This window comes from Enoplosus armatus, chromosome 18, assembly GCF_043641665.1.
Source record: "Enoplosus armatus isolate fEnoArm2 chromosome 18, fEnoArm2.hap1, whole genome shotgun sequence".
Lineage (NCBI taxonomy): Eukaryota > Metazoa > Chordata > Actinopteri > Centrarchiformes > Enoplosidae > Enoplosus > Enoplosus armatus.
Genome location: NC_092197.1, coordinates 19,373,687 through 19,391,948, shown reverse-complemented (window position 1 = coordinate 19,391,948; position 18,262 = coordinate 19,373,687). Strand labels below are relative to the sequence as shown.

Sequence of the window (18,262 nt, the reverse complement as noted above, 5' to 3'; positions counted from 1 at the left end):
CTTGTGTTTGTGTTCTGGGGGGGGGGGTCAGTGAGAGTTTGTCAGGTTGACTGCAGAGGGGAAGAAACTGTTTTTGTGGCGGGAGGTTTTGGTCCTGATGGACCGCAGCCTCCTGCCAGAGGGGAGGGGGTCGAACAGATGGTGTCCGGGGTGGGAGGGGTCGGCAGCGATCTTCCCCGCTCTCCTCGGGGTCCTGGAGGAGTACAGGTCCTGAAGAGATGGGAGGTTGCAGCCGATCACCCTCTCTGCAGAGCGGATGATGCGCTGCAGTCTGCGTCTGTCCTTGGTGGAGGCAGCAGCGTACCAGACGGTGATGGAGGAGGTGAGGATGGACTCTATGATGGCGGTGTAGAAGTGAACCAGCATTTTTTTGTGGCAGGTTAAACTTCCTCAGCTGCCTCAGGAAGTACATCCTCTGTTGGGCTTTCTTGATGACGGAGCTGATGTTCAGCTCCCACCGGAGGTCCTGGCTGATGATGGAGCCCAGGAAACGGAAGGACTCCACAGTGTCCACTGGAGAGTCACACAGGGTGATGGGGGCGGGTGGGGCTGCGCTCTTCCTGAAGTCAACAACCATCTCCACCGTCTTTGAAGCGTTAAGCTCCAGGTTGTTGCTGTTGCACCAGGTCACCAGGTGGTCAATCTCCCACCTGTAGGCAGACTCATCCTCTCCAGAGGGGTTAGTATTGACCAAATTAAATAGGGTTGATTAAGATCTTAAAGAAACTTCATTTTACTATTAAGGGAACATGTCAGGGTGACGTTTAATGCAATTTATTACAGGGGTATTAAAGAATTATGAGCGGAAACATTTTTAAGGTACAAGTTCAGGGGTACCGGTAACATAACTTTGTATATTTTCACTCCTTCCAAACCCCTTCATGTGTTCATTAATACTGCTTGGTATATTACATATGAGTGTACCCCTTAAAGTGTACTTAATTTGTGGATTAAGTGCTTTTGGAAGGTGTCTTAAGGGGTTTAGCTTTTCAAATTGAGGAACACATTAAGGGATCCCTACTTTAAGGTACTTTGAGGTACTTGCAGTACTTCCATTTACTGCTACCTTGTGCTTCTACTCCGCAACACTTCAGAGGGAGTATTGTACCTCTCACTCCACTACTTTTATTTGATAACTTTAGTCACTGGTTACTTTGCAGAGTTATATTAACGACACAAAAATATAATCAACAGTGATGCATTACACGAGATAAGACTTTATTGATCACAAGCCACCCGGCGACACGTAAAGTAGGCTACTTAATTGAACAGTATAATATTATTCTGAAATGGCCCAGTGAGTTTTTGGCTACTTTTGAATGTACTTATGTTGTACTTTTACTTAAGTAAAACATGTCACGCACGACTTTTACTTGTAACAGAGTATTTCTACTCTGTGATACTTTTACTTGAGTAAAAAAAAAGCTGAGAACTCTCTCCACCCCTGATCACTGGACAAATGAAGCTTTTGATCTGAAATGAAGCTCAACCGGAAGCCCCCCCTCCTCCTGGTTCTGTCTAACTTGACGGTGTTAACGTACCAGGCGAGCTGCGGACTGTCGGGCTGACCCGACGGCGGATCATCTAACTGGGGGGGGGAAGAAACGTTGTGGACATTGTCTCTACGCGCTCTGTATTATCATCATCATCATCATCATCATCATCATCTTTTAGCACGGCTTAGCCTCTTCGGGGCTAAATAAGGAGGCATCCTGGAAGCGCCCGGAGAACCGCGGATATCTACGCGGCAGGGATGCTTCGTGACCCGCGGCAGGTGTGAAGAGATGCCCGGGGAGCCGCCGGCGGGCACCGGCCGGGTGGTGCTGGTGAAGAAGATCGTCATGAAGGACGGAGCTCCGGTGGGTGGCTGACCCGCCATATTTATTTATTTATTTATTTTTTAACTAATAATCCCCCCCTGCATTAACCCAGCAGATATTGTTTTCATGTGTGTATTTATAATTCATTCCAACACACACTCTCGGCTGCATCTACAGCTGGTGTAAGCTCTCATTCCTGTCAGTGTGTGTGTGTGTGTGTGTGTGTGTGACATAACAGGATATTAAAACACACGACGTATGGCTGATTTGTAAAGTCGGTGGTGCTTTAAAAAAAAGAAGAAAAAAAAAGGTTTATGTTGATTTCACAGCAGATAGAACCGCAAATAGAAAGAAAATAGACCCGACAAGAGCGGATTGTTTTTCTCCCGGCGGGGGTGAATGTCACTGCTTGAACGCGGTCGATCAGACGGTACAGACGGATGATCAAATGAACGGAGGGCCGCAGCGAAAACCCGCCCGAACAGTACAGGGTCGGGGTCCAAAATGGCTGTTTGTGTGTTTGTTTGTTTGTTTGTTTGTTTGTTTGTTTTTTTTGTCGGATGGAGATGGGTGTCTGTCGTAATGGAGACGCGGCAGAGCGGGTTTAGCGTGGCCCGCGGACGGCTCCGGCTTAGTGCGAGGATGATGCGGTCAGGATGGGATCCATTATCTGTTACATAACAGCTCCCCCCCCCCCCCCCCCCCGTCTCCCTCCCCTCCGCCATGCCTGATATACACCGAGGGAGGGCGGGCGGAGAGTGCAGATTGAAGGCGCCGCGGCTCCGCCAGCGTCCATTTTAACACCCCTCACGAGAAATAGTCCCAACATAAGAGCAGTGTGGGCCAACGCCGTGGTTTGTAATTTACCGTCTGTTATAACACAAAGTGTCAGGGGGAGCCGAAATCAACTGGGGGGGGGGGGGGGGGAAAGATTGGCAGATGAATCAGTAATGAAAGTGATCTTTAGCTGCAGCCCTACAAACAGCTTATAGACAATCCAGGTAGATCAGACATTAAATAATAAAAACATACATGGGCCTTTTTTTTATGACTTATTTAAAGTGTCTTTGAGTACCCTGAAAATCGCTTTATAAATAAAATGTATTAGTGTTATTATTGTGATTGTTTCTTTAACTAACCCTAAATTAAAAACTGGGACTATACTCTGAACTCTAAATATACAGCAGATAGAGCTGAAGCAACGACTAGATGAATCGATTGAATGGCAACAAGTTGGATAATTAGATTTTTTTTTTTAAGGATTATCTGCTCCCAACTTCTGTCGTGGAACGAGTAGTTTCAGGTCTTGCCATGTTGTTTCTGGGCGAAACAGGGCTGTTAGAACGCGGACATTTTCACTGGCTTTCTGGCCTTTCATTAGGCCAAGTGGTTCAGTGGCGAATGAACTCGCGCAATCACGACAATAACCGCGAGCCGCAGCCCTGATACTAGGATTTTACCCCAGTAGATCCCCACGCGTCCAGCTTTGTGATCAATTGAGTTTGTAGGTGATGGCCTAAAAGCCCCACTCATTGATTTATATGCCGCTTGCCGTGTAAAATAGCACCTTCTGCTCTTTTTAGACTTTATGAAAGTGTATGCAATGCGTTGTCCCGCGACCTCGGCCTCCGTTGTAGTTGGTGTGGCTGTGATCAATGGTGCGATTCAGTCAGTAAAGTACACTTTGGTCTGTTTGGACATGAAAGCAGTTTAGTATGGCTTTGTCGCAGCGATCGACTGCTGCTGATTCACGTCTGAAAGATTCAAAAGTCACAGCACGAGCAGCGTGCAGGATGGTTGGGCACGTGGGTCGGAGAGCGAGGTAGAGTAAATCCACGAGGAGAAAGCAAATGAAGTGAACGAAGTGACAAGTTCACCGCTTACGTGAAAGTTTGGATCACTTTGTTGTACAAACACTGGTGGATTGGAGAGAGGAGCCCGGTGCATCATGGGAAGTCTCCCGGCAGTCGAGGGCCGCCTGTAGCAGCATGATAGAGCTGACGCTGGTTAAAGCCGTTAGAGATCCCTCGGCAGTTTGATGCCACAGAAACGAATGAACGAACGAGGACAGACGTCAGTCAACCCGCCCAGACATTGCCCAAAACTGTGCTATATATAGCCCAAACTGTGCTATATATAGCTTTACCAGGCCGATGTAGGTTGCACTTCATATTGGTATGGTGCCTCATTCGACTTGATGATACGAGTCAAAACCCAGAGATGTTCAGTTTTGTTCAGTTTGTCCGTCCATTAACTGTTCAATCAGTCAACTTATCATTGCATTGCATCATCACGTGCTGTACACATTTACCACAGTGCCTTTGGGAATCTCATCAGGATCATCATTGCTATGTCACTTCATTGTATTGCATCAGCTGTGTTTCAGGTACCGAAGGCGGCCAAAAACAAACAGAGGATAACGTCGCACAGACTCCAGGTCTGCTGACACGAAGGCTTAACAATACAGGAGGGCAGCAAAGAATAACTCATTATCTAAGTAGTCCAAATCTGCGCTCGTGGAGCCTGTTATTATTCGAGCTAAAGATAGAAACTGGTCCATATCGCCACCTAAATCCCGCGTATCTGTGTCAGTTGGCTGACGCTGTCGTTTCGTGTGCAGTGCTCAAAACGCTCAGCCGTGTTTCGAAAAAGGCCCTTAAATTGTGTTAAAGGGAAATTCCGTGGGCCGAAAGTCAAAGGGATACTCGCGCTGGACCTGTAAAAGACACAAACCTGTGCAGCAGAGGCCAAGATGTCCTGACATGTTGTCCCTAGAATGGGTCGACCTTCCAAAAAATACTGGCTCCTGCAATTCCCATAATGCAATTTGACATACTAGTCTCGTTTTAAATTTACAACAGAAGTGCTCAAGCCCAAGCTGAGGCAACCCAGACTTCTTGTTCTCCCGTCCAGAGCACCCCCGGAGCCATGATGATGAACAGATGTTCATGTGTACAATTGGTGGAGGGCCCCTTTTAATTGTCGAGTCCCATTAAAATGTAATTGTGATTGTAAAATGTGTGTGTGTGTGTGTGTTGATTACAGCTCCAGCAGGGTATTGGCCGGCCCAGTGTGTATCACGCTGTGGTGGTGATCTTCCTGGAGTTCTTCGCCTGGGGATTACTCACCACGCCCATGCTGACTGTGAGTAACACTGTGTGTCAGCGGGAATAACCACGGGGCTGGGGGGGGGGGTAATTGAAGAAGCGAAAACATGGCGTTAAGGTGCTCTTCAAACACTGATATAGTCTGGGGCCTTGTGGAGCGAGATACATGGTTTGCATTTTTTCCTTTTTGGCTGGAACTGTGGAATCTGTGTCGGTTTTATAAGCTGTGCCTCTCTTCGTAGGTTTTACATGAAACGTTTCCCCAGCACACGTTCCTGATGAACGGACTCATTCAGGGCGTGAAGGTAAGAACTTCGACACTTCCCTTTTGAGACTCGTACCACCGATGCGTCGATACACTGACTTAGAAGTCGGCGGACGCCCAAGAGACAGATTGACATTAATCCCCATTGTTGTCGTAGGCTGAGAGGTGCTAACCATGACTTTATAAGATTTGTCCATGAGGAATCTTCAAAAACGACAGAAGTATTTTACTTGTTGCAGACGCCTCTATTAGCGAGTCACTGACTCCGCCTCCTTCCTGTCCAGGGCCTGCTGTCATTCATGTCTGCTCCCCTGATTGGGGCGTTGTCGGACGTGTGGGGCAGGCGGTCCTTCCTGTTGGTCACCGTCTTCTTCACCTGCGCCCCGATCCCTCTGATGAGGCTCAGCCCCTGGTAGGACTCGCCTGTTCTCTGTTGGCACGATCGGCTTATGTCATGATTTTTCAACATTACATGGCCACACTATATGGCCAACAGTGTGTAGACGCCTGGATGTTACAGCCATGTGTAATACTTGATCAGCCTAACTTGAGTTCCAACCGCTCGTCCCGCAGGTGGTACTTCGCCATGATCTCCATGTCCGGAGCTTTCTCCGTCACCTTCTCGGTCATCTTCGCCTACGTTGCCGATGTGACGGAGGAGAGAGAGAGGAGCACAGCCTACGGCCTGGTAAGGACTCCTGTTTACCTCGCGGCTGATGAATACAGGCAGCAAGGATAGGACCCAAACACAGGCAGGCTAGTGAAGTTCAGGGATTTAGGTCTTCTACATACATTTGAGACACTGATAGAATTGAACCAAATCGAGCAGAGTCAAAGGAAAAGATATGACGTTTAGGGGGAAAAGGATGAGTATCACACAGGACTCACGTAGGTAGGTGACACAAACATCACCATGACCTCATACCATGGTGGTGGACGCCCGAATCTGCGATCTCCGGTCAGAAACCGACAGGTCAGAGCAGGAAAATATCCGCGGAGGCCTCGAACACAACCTCCGTGTCTGTTTCTCCTTCCCAAAACGACTTCACACGTCACTCAGACGAAAGCGATACCTGCTGCAAGCTGGGGTTCATTTGTCATTCCTACTATAAAGAAAACACAGCCGCGGAATGAAATAACGCTTCTTTCTCGAAACTGGCACCATTTCAGACGGCGCACAAATCCATAAAATCCGTGAAGCATCCGGTTTTAGGATCCAGTTCGTGATGAGGGTTAGGTAGAAAACAGGTTTTAAAGAACTGCCGAAGCCAGCGAGCCACCTTGTGTTCAGTCCTGATGCACCATATTGGTCGTGGTTGAATCAGTTTCCTTTTCAAAGTCACTCCTTTCCGTCTCAGTAACACACCGAGTCTCTCAGTCAAACTCAGTAAACTAGACTAGTAGACCAGCAGTGGCTGACTTAGCAAAGTGCAGCCTTAACTGGGGTTTCCATCCTCTGAAACTGGTCCTCTTTCCTTCCCACCCTCTCTCCTCCCGACCCCTAGGTGTCGGCCACTTTCGCTGCCAGCCTGGTGACGAGTCCAGCCATCGGGGCGTACCTGTCGGCCTGGTACGGAGACAACCTGGTCGTCCTGCTGGCCACGCTGATCGCCCTTGCCGACATCTGCTTCATCCTGCTGGCCGTGCCGGAGTCTCTGCCGGACAAGATGAGGCTTAACACCTGGGGGGCGCCCATATCCTGGGAGCAGGCCGACCCCTTCGCTGTCAGTACCCAGTCGTTTGTAGTGCGGTATCCGATGGGTTGGTTGAATAATCGACTCATCGCAGGTTGATGTGTTTCGTAGTGGCGTGTAAAAGACCGGAGCGCTCAAAGGGTTCACACTGCACTCCCTGTCTCTCTCCTCCAGTCTCTGAGGAAGGTGGGTCAGAACTCGACAGTCTTGCTGATCTGCATCACTGTGTTCCTGTCTTACCTGCCGGAGGCCGGACAGTACTCCAGCTTCTTCCTCTACCTGAGACAGGTGAGAAGAACACGCCCGTGGTCTCACAAATACTAGCATGGGCTGTAAAAGTTGTCACACAATGTTGGATTTAATGGCCTTTTGTTTCTACCCCCCCCCCCCAGGTCGTACATTTCTCCTCCACAACCATCGCTGTTTTTATTGGAGTGGTGGGCATTCTGTCTATCGTAGCACAGGTAATACACACACACACACACACACACATACAAACACTTTACACCTCGAGTATTTATATATATTTACACTCATCATGTCAAGAGTCACATATTCTGATTCAATCTAGATACGCGTAACAACACATACGTGCCTACGTTAGCCACATTACTGATCTGACCGCACCGCCAGTATACGCAAATCTGGGGGCGACCCTAACCCCAGTCCATCTGAAGGTGTTCGGCGAACCGCCAAAACGCAAAAGAATAATAACTTCTGCACTCAATTCTTACTGTAACGGTTCATGCTCTCAAAAATTGTCAATAAGTGAAAATAACTCACAAAAATGAATAGCGCAAATGTCGGTACTGCTCCACCGTAAGACTCGGACCTGTTGATAATAATATAACGATAAAAAAAACAAACAACTGCAGCTTGCGCCCTTCTACGCTATCGTGGATATCAGACACTGCTTTTTTTACAAATCGTCAGAAATACCTGCAGGCTCACTTCCATGATGCGAAGGCGTCTTCTGCCGATAATTGCAATGTGACGGCACTTGGTCATTGGCTGCGTCAAGGTTGATATTATCTGGCAATTTTGCAATTTTTCCAGACATTTTCCAGTAAAATATCCAGCTGCCGATGAGGTTCTTCATCTGCTGACTGGCGAGTGAACTAAGCCTACCTGGGCAGAGCTATAAGATACATAGAACATATAATAAAACTCCCTCCCAGGCCAGCTCTCCTCCTCATCGCTGCAGCTCCTCGTGGGGGAGCTCCGTCCCCTCTGCAGAGCCTATAACAGTACGAAAATAATCATAGCTATTGAAATGTTTCATCAAGCCCCACAACACCTCAACGAGTGGATGCAAAGATGGAGCAGCTCGTGGGTGACGTGAGTTAAATAGGCTAGTTTTACTTGTATGACGAATGAGCTGGTTTGTGCACTTGTATATAAACAACAAAGCCGGCATTGCAATAAGTGGGCTGTTGATGAAATGGACCTTGCTCAGTTTGGTCACCTCCTCCCCCTCTTCAGTGGTAAGCAGCTGGAGTTTCGCACACGTCGCTGCCACCTAACCATCGCACAAACACACGGGTGACTGGCCGAACTTACTCGCGCTATCTTTTATACTCACTTGTGCTACTTATCGTAATAGTAAACGGTAGTGAATTATACACACTTGTGACATAAGTACAAGGTTGGCGCAAAATCGATTCCGTCCTTTCTCTCTGCCCCTCTCTCTCTTGTCAGACTCTCCTCCTCACTCTGCTGATGAGGACTCTGGGTAACAAAAACACGGTTCTGCTGGGTTTGGGCTTCCAGATCCTTCAGTTGGCCTGGTACGGCTTCGGGTCAGAGCCATGGTGAGACCTCTGTGTGTGTGTGTGTGTGTGTGTGTGTGTGTGTTTCATTCCGTTGGGAATGAGGCTGGCAGGCAGGGTAGCAGAGGCAACGAGGACGAACCTGACACTGGAACAGAGGAAGTGGGTTGGCGTATGCTGAGGGAAGGAGCCAGTTGGAGGAACGAACATGGCCCCCGGAGGAGAGAAAAGAAAAGAGAGCAATGCAGTGAGGCTGAAGGGAGGAAAAGACTGTGCGCAGCTACATGTGTACACCTTTAACCGTGTGTGTGTGTGTGTGTGTGTGTGTGTGTTAACAGGATGATGTGGGCGGCTGGTGCTGTGGCAGCGATGTCCTCCATCACCTTCCCCGCTGTCTCTGCTCTGGTGTCACAGTCTGCTGATCCTGATAAACAAGGTGACAAAGAAAATCTCCTCCAATCCTCCCCTCCCCTCCCCTCCCCTCCCCTCCCCTCTCAGATCAATAGGTCAGTGTGTCATTGTGGAACATGTCTCCCCCCCCCCCCCCCCCCTTGCTGCAGGTGTGGTCCAGGGGATGATAACAGGGATCAGAGGTCTGTGTAATGGTCTGGGTCCCGCTCTGTACGGATTCATCTTCTTCCTCTTCAACGTTGAGCTCAACTCCATGGACCCCATCCAGGGGGACTACAACATCGACCCCCTGCCTGTGCACAGTCCCTCTGAGGTACAGCAGAGACCCGTTTCATCCGCGCAATGTTCGATACCGTCCTGATACCGGTGTTTAAATGTCTTTATCTCCCCCTCTCAGCGAGCCCTCATCCCCGGCCCGCCCTTCCTGTTGGGGGCGTGCACCGCGGTGGTCGCCTTCCTCGTCGCTCTCTTCATCCCCGAGAAAGCCTCCTGCTCCTCTCCCTCCCAGCTGTCCCTCAGCGACAAGCCCCTCCCGGACAGCAAGGAGTCGATGTCCTCGCTGGCCGGCGTCCACATCAACACGCCGCTCCCGGGCAGCGACGAGGAGACCCCCCCAACCGCCAGCGACGAGGACTTTGAGCCGCTGCTGCAGGACAGTATCGTTTGACGGACAGGTGGAAGGACCACAGTGGGTGGGGCTAACATCGCCGTTTGATTGATTGACATTTTGCTACCGAGAAAAAACAAACTTTGCTGCAGGGCGGGACAGGAAGTGTACTGTGATTGTCAGGAGGTTGTGATTGACAGCAAGCAGCTCCAAAAGAATTGCTCCTTCATCAGCGTTTCTTGGCCGGAAGGCGGCACTCACATATTTCTTCACTGACCGGGCGCGGAGGGAGTAACATCGCGTGAGCGACCAATAAGGATGCTTCTTTCACAAAGGGGTGGGAGCAAAGAGCTGCAAGCAAGACGTCCTGACGATTATTTGACTGACAGAAAGGCCGCGGGGCCAACAGGGACAGCACAGTTTAAATGGAAACCATCGCATTGATTGACAAGAGGAGGGGACCAACTGCGTTTCTTTTTTCTTTTTTTTATGGCACGGGCACGCCCAGCTTTGGGATACGCCCACATAAAATCCCCTGAAAGAGAAGTATTTTTGAGGTTTTAATGGAGGGATTATTGTTCATCTTTAAGCTTGAAGTTGTTGATTGTTTTTGTGATAAACAAGAAAAGGTGTTTTTACCTTCAGCTGTATCATTCTGACGCCGTATTTTAATGCTGTGTGTTATTTCTCATTGGTTATTGTACAAAAGCGACATGTATGCAACATATTTACAGCAGCCAAAACATCAGTGTTGATTTATACTGGGGGGGGTTTTTGTTTTTGTTTTTTTTTTGCTAAAGAACATTTTTTTGTTACAGTTCTTTCTTTAATAAGATGAAGGGATTTTTATTCTTTTGAAGTGTACAGTATCTTACCTGCGGTGAGCTATCGATGCTAACGCGGTGTGAATGTTGACGAGCTGAGAGATGAGTCAGCCACCTGAAATCCAACATGTCAGAATATCAATTTTATTTTCATCTCAGCCACTTTAATAGCCGGTTTTTATTTCTTTGAATTGCATAACCCAGGACAAGAAAGAGGGAAATGTTTTAAGGCAATGCATTGGCAAATAGGCCAAGGAATATATTTATTGTATGTATTTTAGAAAATGATGACAAACAAAAGAGAGCCACTGAATGACACGGAAGTTGAGTAGAATAACTCGAACACCTCACTGGATGGTTTTTTTTACTGTTCATTTCACCGGTCAGCGTCCCCGTTTTGTCACTCTACCTCAGATCAGCGTGTTTTTTAAATCGCACTCAACCTGGATTTACTCATCCTCTGTCACGTTTTTATTTTTTTTTATAGCAAAGTCACTTTGTGAAAGTGCTGCGGGCTGCCGGCGGTGGGGGAGAAACCTCAGAGCTGCAACTCTGGTGTTTAGCTTGTTAGCGGTCCAAGCGCCAACAGTGTTGGAACCATTTTATGCTATAAAAAAAAACACACACACTAACTTCCTTTTATCTTACGATATTTTTTTGTTTTGTTTGGCGTGCGTGTGCAGTGAATTCAAACAATTCCCCCACGTGGTGTGGTGGCAAGTGTCATACACTTTTTTAATATTTAATGGCGATATTTAAGATCCAGGTCACCAGAGGATCATCAAAATGCACTGTCCTGTATGGCGCTCCAGATTTTTCCATTTACCAGATTTGGTGGCTCTATGACAGGAGGCTCACCAGTACATTGATTGATGTGGTTTGCACATACTGCACATCCTCCAGTATTCTAAAACCAAACTTTTCACATTAAATCGCCAGCATGACACCATGAGGTTGTTCCAAAACGACAGTGCCTCTGGCTCCGATTCCCCCAGGGTCAGTGTGCCTTTTGATTCCAAGTCGCGCTGGGTGTTTGGACCCAGGTGTTATTTCTTTGATTCTCTAAACACATTTGTTGCAGATAATGACTTGTTTCCCCCCCCCCCCCCCCCCGACGGCAGTGATATTCCTGTGAATGAACTTATACTTGAAGCGTCAGAGAGAGATTTTACGGGAGCTTTGGAGAAGATTTAGGAACAAATGCTTAATAGTTTTAACAGGCACAGAGTGTATATGGTTATTTGCTTCATGACCTTAAAATGTAAATGTACATGTGAATGATATAATGTTTTTTGTATATAATGTAAGTGAAATGTGGGATTGGCTTGTTTATTGTGGTTGACATGAAGGTTTACCTTCAGTTGTCCTGTATAGCTCAATGGCACCAACAAAGTCTGGGTCGGGGGGTTCAGCTCACCCCCTGCGCAGCGAAACAGTTCCATAAGACCAACAATCATTCTGCTTTGGTTTGTCGTGTTCTTTCAGATTAGACTATGGAACAAACACGTCTTTGGTCATATTTGGAACATGACGATGATGATGACGAAGAGAAACTGGTTATTTGCATCCTCATCTACGTTGGGGTTTTTTTTTTTTTTTTAAATAAAATCTGAAAGGTGCTAGATCAGATCAAGGTATCTGCAATTTGCCTTGTACAAACTTAAACTGTATTTTAATTATTTCTCCAATCTAATCCCACCTGTTTCAGCTCTTTCACTACTCAAAAAAAAAGTTCCATTTCATAACCGTAGTGATAAAGACGTAACGCTAGATCCAAGTATACCAGTTTCTTTTGAAATAACCCAAACCACTGCTTCTGAAAACCAGCGTGAGTGGTATCTCATGTTTCTGTAGTCAGGATATGATGTTTGTATGAGCAAATACTCAAAACCCCCACATCATAACTAGGAAATTAGTGTGAATGTGAACACCCGCTCAGTTAATTCAGCAGCGGTGAAACTGACTCAGCAGTGTAAATACTGTACATGGATTGGATGTCTGTACATGTGAAGAAATGAAATGTACATGGGACTCACTGTAAATACACTTTGTCTGTTGTCTTGTCTGGAAGTTTACATGCCAGTCGTTGGTTATTGGAAATTAAAACAGAACAACACTTGGCATCTGCATCACGAGTGCTTTTTAAAAACTCCAGCTGGTTGTTGTTGTTGTTGTTGTTGTTCACCACATCCTCCTGATAACCAGGGGGAAAAGGTTCCTTTTACCCTGTTTCAACCATGCTTTGTCTCATCTCATTCAAAAACAGTGACTGTATGTTTTTCATTTTGTTGTATGTTCTTTGTGTGGGACACGAGGATGTCACTGCGGAAAAATAACATTTGGAGTGCATTTATGTACACACATTTTAAATAATTCAAAAATGTGACTTTGTTTACTAAAGGAAATCTGAATACTTTACAGTTGTGTGAATTTTTCCATATAATTTGACTTCACTGTCACAATTAAACCGCAGTTGACAAAACAATCTCAACTCAAGGTCCGTTAGTGGCTGTTCTGGACCTTTCAACCATGCAAACATGATCTTCCTCAGCAGATAAAGTTGCCAAGGAATTGTACACGTTCAAATTTCCATTTTTCTGAGTACACTAAGACTCCACGTTGGCTTAAAATCTGAGATTGAAGATTCATTTTTGAAATTCTGATTTTTTTTTATTTTATTATTTTTTAGTAAAGGTGCCTCTGTGTGTTGACATTTGGGCAACAGCTTGCTCATTGAGGAGATGAACCCCAATCCACAGCGACATCTACTGGGCAATGCGGGTTACTGCTCAGGAAGGAATCGTCGAATCCAGAGGCTGGGTTGCGGGTCACGTGACCTAGCGGCCGCTCGAAGGAAGGATTGAACGGCAACAACAAATATGGAGGCGTCTCCGTTCAGCTTCACACCGGAGAGGTACTGGACGGAGGAGAAAGAGAGGGCGCTCATAGAGTTTTTCTCCAGTAAGTCAAACACCCCACAGCGGAAACTTTCCGTCCCGCGAAAGCTGCTGTTCCCGTTGACGTGTTGTCGGAAGCTGCAACATTTGTGGGCAACCGTTGCTCGTCGACACCGACGGCTGCTAGCAATGAGCGATGCGGACAGATAACAGCAATGGCGACTAGCAACTGAAGACAAGTTAGCCGTCATTCTCCAAAAGATAACGTCAAAAAGGGCGTCTCGGTCTGCGTTTGTTTGAAACGTTTCGCCGGCATGTCTGAATACGAATAGATGGAATTGACGAAGTTTGGGGGCTTTCTAAACGTAGTCAACTTCATCCTTCGTATTTGTAGCCATTTTTTTTTTTTTTGGAGTTGACAATTATAATGGACATTAGTCGTGTCTTTGAGGCTAATGCACATTCACGTTATACAGTGTGTTTTTCAGAAACTCTGGCACACCTGGCAGGTAAAATGACATCCTTAAAGGTATGAATGACCCCTGATGCTCCCAAAGATTCTCCACACGGGGAGGTCGTAAAACAACAACAACAACAACAACAACAACAACACCACCTGACTAAAGCAACTCCACCACAAGAAATGACAACAAATTAGGTCTGTTTTAATTTTATTGGCCAAGACTTAGTCTGAGCAGATGAAAGATGTGTAGAGTCCCCCCCCCCCCCCCCCCCCCCTGCAGAGGTCAGAATTCACACTAATATCCCCCAAACCGCCACTATTGAAATAACGGCATCGTCGCCCTGCTGTTATTATTATTATTATTATTATTATGTATGTATTATATGTACATATGCTTTACGATATGTACTTGTGTGTTTAGCGCAAAGAAAAATCAGCAACACAAGTGGACTTTTCCAAAACATAGTAACAATCACAATCTGTCAAAGTCTGCAGGCTGAAAACATATCATTTCGATTGGCCTACATACAGATTTAACGACTTGATGTGTCGGTTTCCTTCGGCCATTTTTTGAAAACGCGTTGAAAACTCGGAATAACTGCTCTTGATACGAATTGATTTAGTCAAATGGCATTGCGGCGGTCAAGTGTCTTGTCTGTTTTCATCTCCCAGAGCACAGTTGCCTGTGGAACCACAAGTCAGAGAGCTACAAGAACCGCCGGCTGCGATGGAAGACCCTGGAACACCTGAGGATCCTTCTGTCAGCTCACCCCCCACCTGTTCGTTTCACAGGCAAGGCTCTGGTCGAATCCATTGATTTTCAACGTTTATTTTGTAGGAGAAAAAAAGCTCTTACAATGTTCTGATTATCTTTCCAGTGGAAGACATCAAAAACAAGTTCAAGAACCTTCGCACCACCTTCCAGCGTCAGTACAAAATGGTGAAGGCGAGCAAGGTGTGCAGGTCCGACGACGTCTTCGTGCCGCAGTGGAAGCACTACCAGCAGCTGATGTTCCTGCAGGGCTGCTGGGACCAGGTTGACGGCCCCGACGACCCGCCGCTCTCGCCGCTGACTGTTCCACAGGAGGACAGCCGGCCTGTCCTCACCTCCCCGGGACTGATCATCTCCCTCCTCCCCGCTCCGTCCACCTCCTCCTCCTCCTCCTCCTCGTCCTCCTGCGTCCCCTCCAACGCCATGGTTAAATGTTACTGGACTGAAGAGAGGGAGCGCGCACTAATAGCTTTCTACTCTGGTAAATAAAACAAATTCAAAAATAACTAGTTGTTACTAGAGAGGGTGTTCACCAATACCAGTGTTTCCTAGTTGATGGGTGTTGTCGTTGTGCACAGAGCATAACTGCCTCTGGAACAAGAAGTCTGAAAACCACAACAACCGCCAGCTCAGACTGAGGCTGCTGGAGACCCTGAGGAGCCAGCTGTCCGACCACTCAGTGCTTTTCTCAGGTAAATATCACATTTAGTCCTGCTTTTTTGTTTTAATGGCTACAGCCCATCATCATCATCATCATCACCACCAGGGATTCAATACCAGCATTATTTGTACATTCAGGTATTCTTGGCCGGTGGTTTACAACGTTTTTTTTTTAATGTTTTCGTATTTTATTCTCAGAGAGAAAGCAAATAAGCGCATGTCCTGAAAGATGGAATCACACACACACACACAGCTATTATCAGACAGCTGTTTTACTAGTTAAAATTCAAAGTATCTGGCTCTTTAGCTGCTAAATGTTCCACCCCATTAAATGTGCTGTAAAACCAAACCTTCGAGCTGAAAGAGGCTAAAACTAAAGGAGACGTTACACCAATTATTTGATTCAGTGTTAATATAGAAAACGTATCCTAACTTAGTTTAATTAATTTTGCAGAGCAACAAATGAACACTAATCCAGATCTGCTGGAAAGAACAAACAACACTATACATTTGAGGAACACGAGATGTGAGATGTATTTGTTCTTGAGCTTGGTGGAAAGTGAGTCCCTTGTTGCTGTTTTGCAGTCGAAGACTTAAAGTGCAAGTTCAAGAACCTTCGGACGGTTTTCAACCGCGAATACAAGGCGGTCCAGGCTGGCAGGGCGTCTGACAAATCCTACGTGTCCAAATGGAAACACTACCAGCAGCTGCTCTTCCTCTGCGAGTCCTGCGACGAAGACGACAGCCCGGACGACCCGCAGATGCTGGTGCAGCAGGAAGACACGGACCTGGAACATGGAAGCCAGGCGCCCTCGTCCACCCCGAGCAGCTTCGCCCAAACCAACAGAATCAAGTTCGGCAACCCCCCAGCTCCCTCTAGCGATGCCAAAACCATCACCAGTGCCGCATACCAAATCTTCCTCTCTGCTTCCCCAGACGATCTCAGGCTAGCGAGCCAAACGAGCGCTCCCGCACTCCCCGCCTCTCCGTCCACTTCACTACCGGACGCCAAACCTCGTGCAAGCCCCTCCCCTGTAAATTTCTCCCTGTCCGGTTCAGTTCAGCAAGACAGCCGACTGGGCTCCGACTCCCGCTGCCACTGGAACGAGGTCAAAGTTCAGCAGCTCATATCATTTTACTCCGGTTGGTGGCATCATTTATGTTGCTGTTGATTTTTTTCATTTTAATTTTTGTGATAAAGGGCCCTGGGGCTGTGCACAGACCAGGCTTGATTGATAGCTCCCTTACTCCCCTGGTAGTTTTGTTTCACTCGTTAATCAGCGCCAGCTCATGTTCTTATTACTACATTTTAGTTCTGATGAATCCTTACAGTAGAGCCATTCATTACCAAGAGATTAACTAGTCTTCATCCTGTTTATGAGCTAATTCCACATGTAGAATTGCATGGACGTGAGAGGAGTGATACAGGAGGGAGATTCATTCAGACTTGGCTGTATTTTTATTGTGTTCATCTTCTCTTTCTTTTCCAGAGCACAGCTGTCTGTGGAACCACAAGTCCGAAAGCTACAGGAACAGGCTGTTGAGACAGAGCCTTCTGGAGACGCTCAGCAGCCTCCTTTCTGACAATGAGCCAGTCCCATTCACAGGTAACAGTGATGGCGTTATTGTCACAGCCTTGTCAACAGGAGGACTTCAACATAGAGAGAAATATGTCATTCATTTGATGGACGCATATTTAGTTGATTGGTTTCAGGTTTTATCTTCTCCCCAAAAGTGGTTCCGTGTGTTGAGGCTAACCGGCTCTGTAATTCTTCATTCTTCAGTGGAAGACATAAAGACGAAGTTCAGGAACCTGCGGACCATCTTCCAACGTGAACACAAGGCGGTGAGCTCAAACAAAACATGTGGTTCGGAGGACTTTTACCTTCCGAAGTGGAAACACTACCGCGAGCTCATGTTCCTCTGCGACTCCTGTGACGAGGACGAGCATCCTCAGGACCTCCACTTCCACGAGCCGCGGGAGTCCGGCCTCCTGCGCTACCACGCTGCTCCCAAACGGACGCCACAGGGCCTCGAAGCCCCTCCCTCGCCTACTCCCCCAGACTCCCAGCACTCCTCCCCCTCCTCCTCCTCCTCCTCCTCCTCCCCCTCCACACCCTCCTCTCACACTGACAGCAGGGTGTCAGGACGCAAGCGAGTGAGCTGCCGCCCGCCGCCCGGCGAGGTGCTGGACTTCATGCGAGCGTTCTGCCAAAGCCAGACGGTGTCGCCGCATGCGGGGTTCCTGAAGTACGTGGAGGAGTGTCTGAACGACACCCCACCGGGCAAAGTGAAGAAGCTGAAAAAGAAGATAATTCAAACGATCCACAGCGTGTCGGACGAGGTTTAGTGTTTTGAGTTTGTGGAGCTTATGTCAGTCTCACTGGAGTTTGTGTTTTGTTTTGGGTTTTTTTTCCAGCCAGTCTTCTTCCCATTGCTTCCTAACAGGTATGATAACATCGCTCGCCAGCTGTCACATCTCATTCCGAGTTAGACCTTGTTAGAAACCTGTAGTAGGTTCTGACAGGGTGTCTGTCTCCAAAACCTCTGCAGTCCACCCAGTGTGAAGCTACCGAGGCGACAGCTGACGCAGTCTTTGCAGGAAGACTACAGCATGGTGGATAGGCAGTCTGCAGGCTGCTGGGAGAAGTCCGCCATTGGCCGACTATGTCAGTAAGGAGTCTCCTCCCCTTCTGCTATCTGCGTGTTAGCGTTTTGCATGGGCGCCGTCGCTGCGTCCTGGGCTTGTGATTGGTTTAAAGAAATACAAACAAGCCAGAGTGGGGTCCCCCCCCCCCCCAATCCCAGAATGATAATGGGTTGAGCCAGATAAAAGAAAAGATAAGATAGCGCTTACCTGCTACAAACCTCACATTCAAATTACACCACCATCTTTGCATTTCTAGCATAGAAATGATGGACGAACTACCAAATGAAGACAGGTTGCAACCAAACCGTGCTTTCGCGCTCCGC

At 47.4% G+C, this 18,262-nt stretch overlaps 1 protein-coding gene across 1 annotated transcript; it reads left to right on the top strand.

The window, feature by feature from the left end:
• Positions 1–1,766: 1,766 nt before the first annotated feature.
• On the top strand, positions 1,767–9,733 carry mfsd14ba (major facilitator superfamily domain containing 14Ba). The gene is made up of 12 exons (XM_070924472.1): positions 1,767–1,859; positions 4,866–4,964; positions 5,170–5,232; positions 5,477–5,604; positions 5,766–5,880; positions 6,698–6,916; positions 7,061–7,174; positions 7,279–7,350; positions 8,585–8,697; positions 8,994–9,091; positions 9,216–9,379; positions 9,464–9,733. The coding sequence occupies exons 1-12, from the start codon at positions 1,785–1,787 to the stop codon at positions 9,731–9,733; spliced, it is 1,530 nt and encodes a 509-aa protein (XP_070780573.1). The 5' UTR covers positions 1,767–1,784.
• Positions 9,734–18,262: the final 8,529 nt, after the last annotated feature.

Excerpts from the sequence above, each read along its gene's own strand:
- mfsd14ba (XM_070924472.1), top strand. The coding sequence starts at position 1,785 with ATGCCCGGGGAGCCGCCGGCGGGCACCGGCCGGGTGGTGCTGGTGAAG. Across the intron at positions 5,233-5,476 it reads GACTCATTCAGGGCGTGAAG|GGCCTGCTGTCATTCATGTC; the intron begins GTAAGAACTTCG and ends CTTCCTGTCCAG. Across the intron at positions 7,175-7,278 it reads TCTTCCTCTACCTGAGACAG|GTCGTACATTTCTCCTCCAC; the intron begins GTGAGAAGAACA and ends CCCCCCCCCCAG.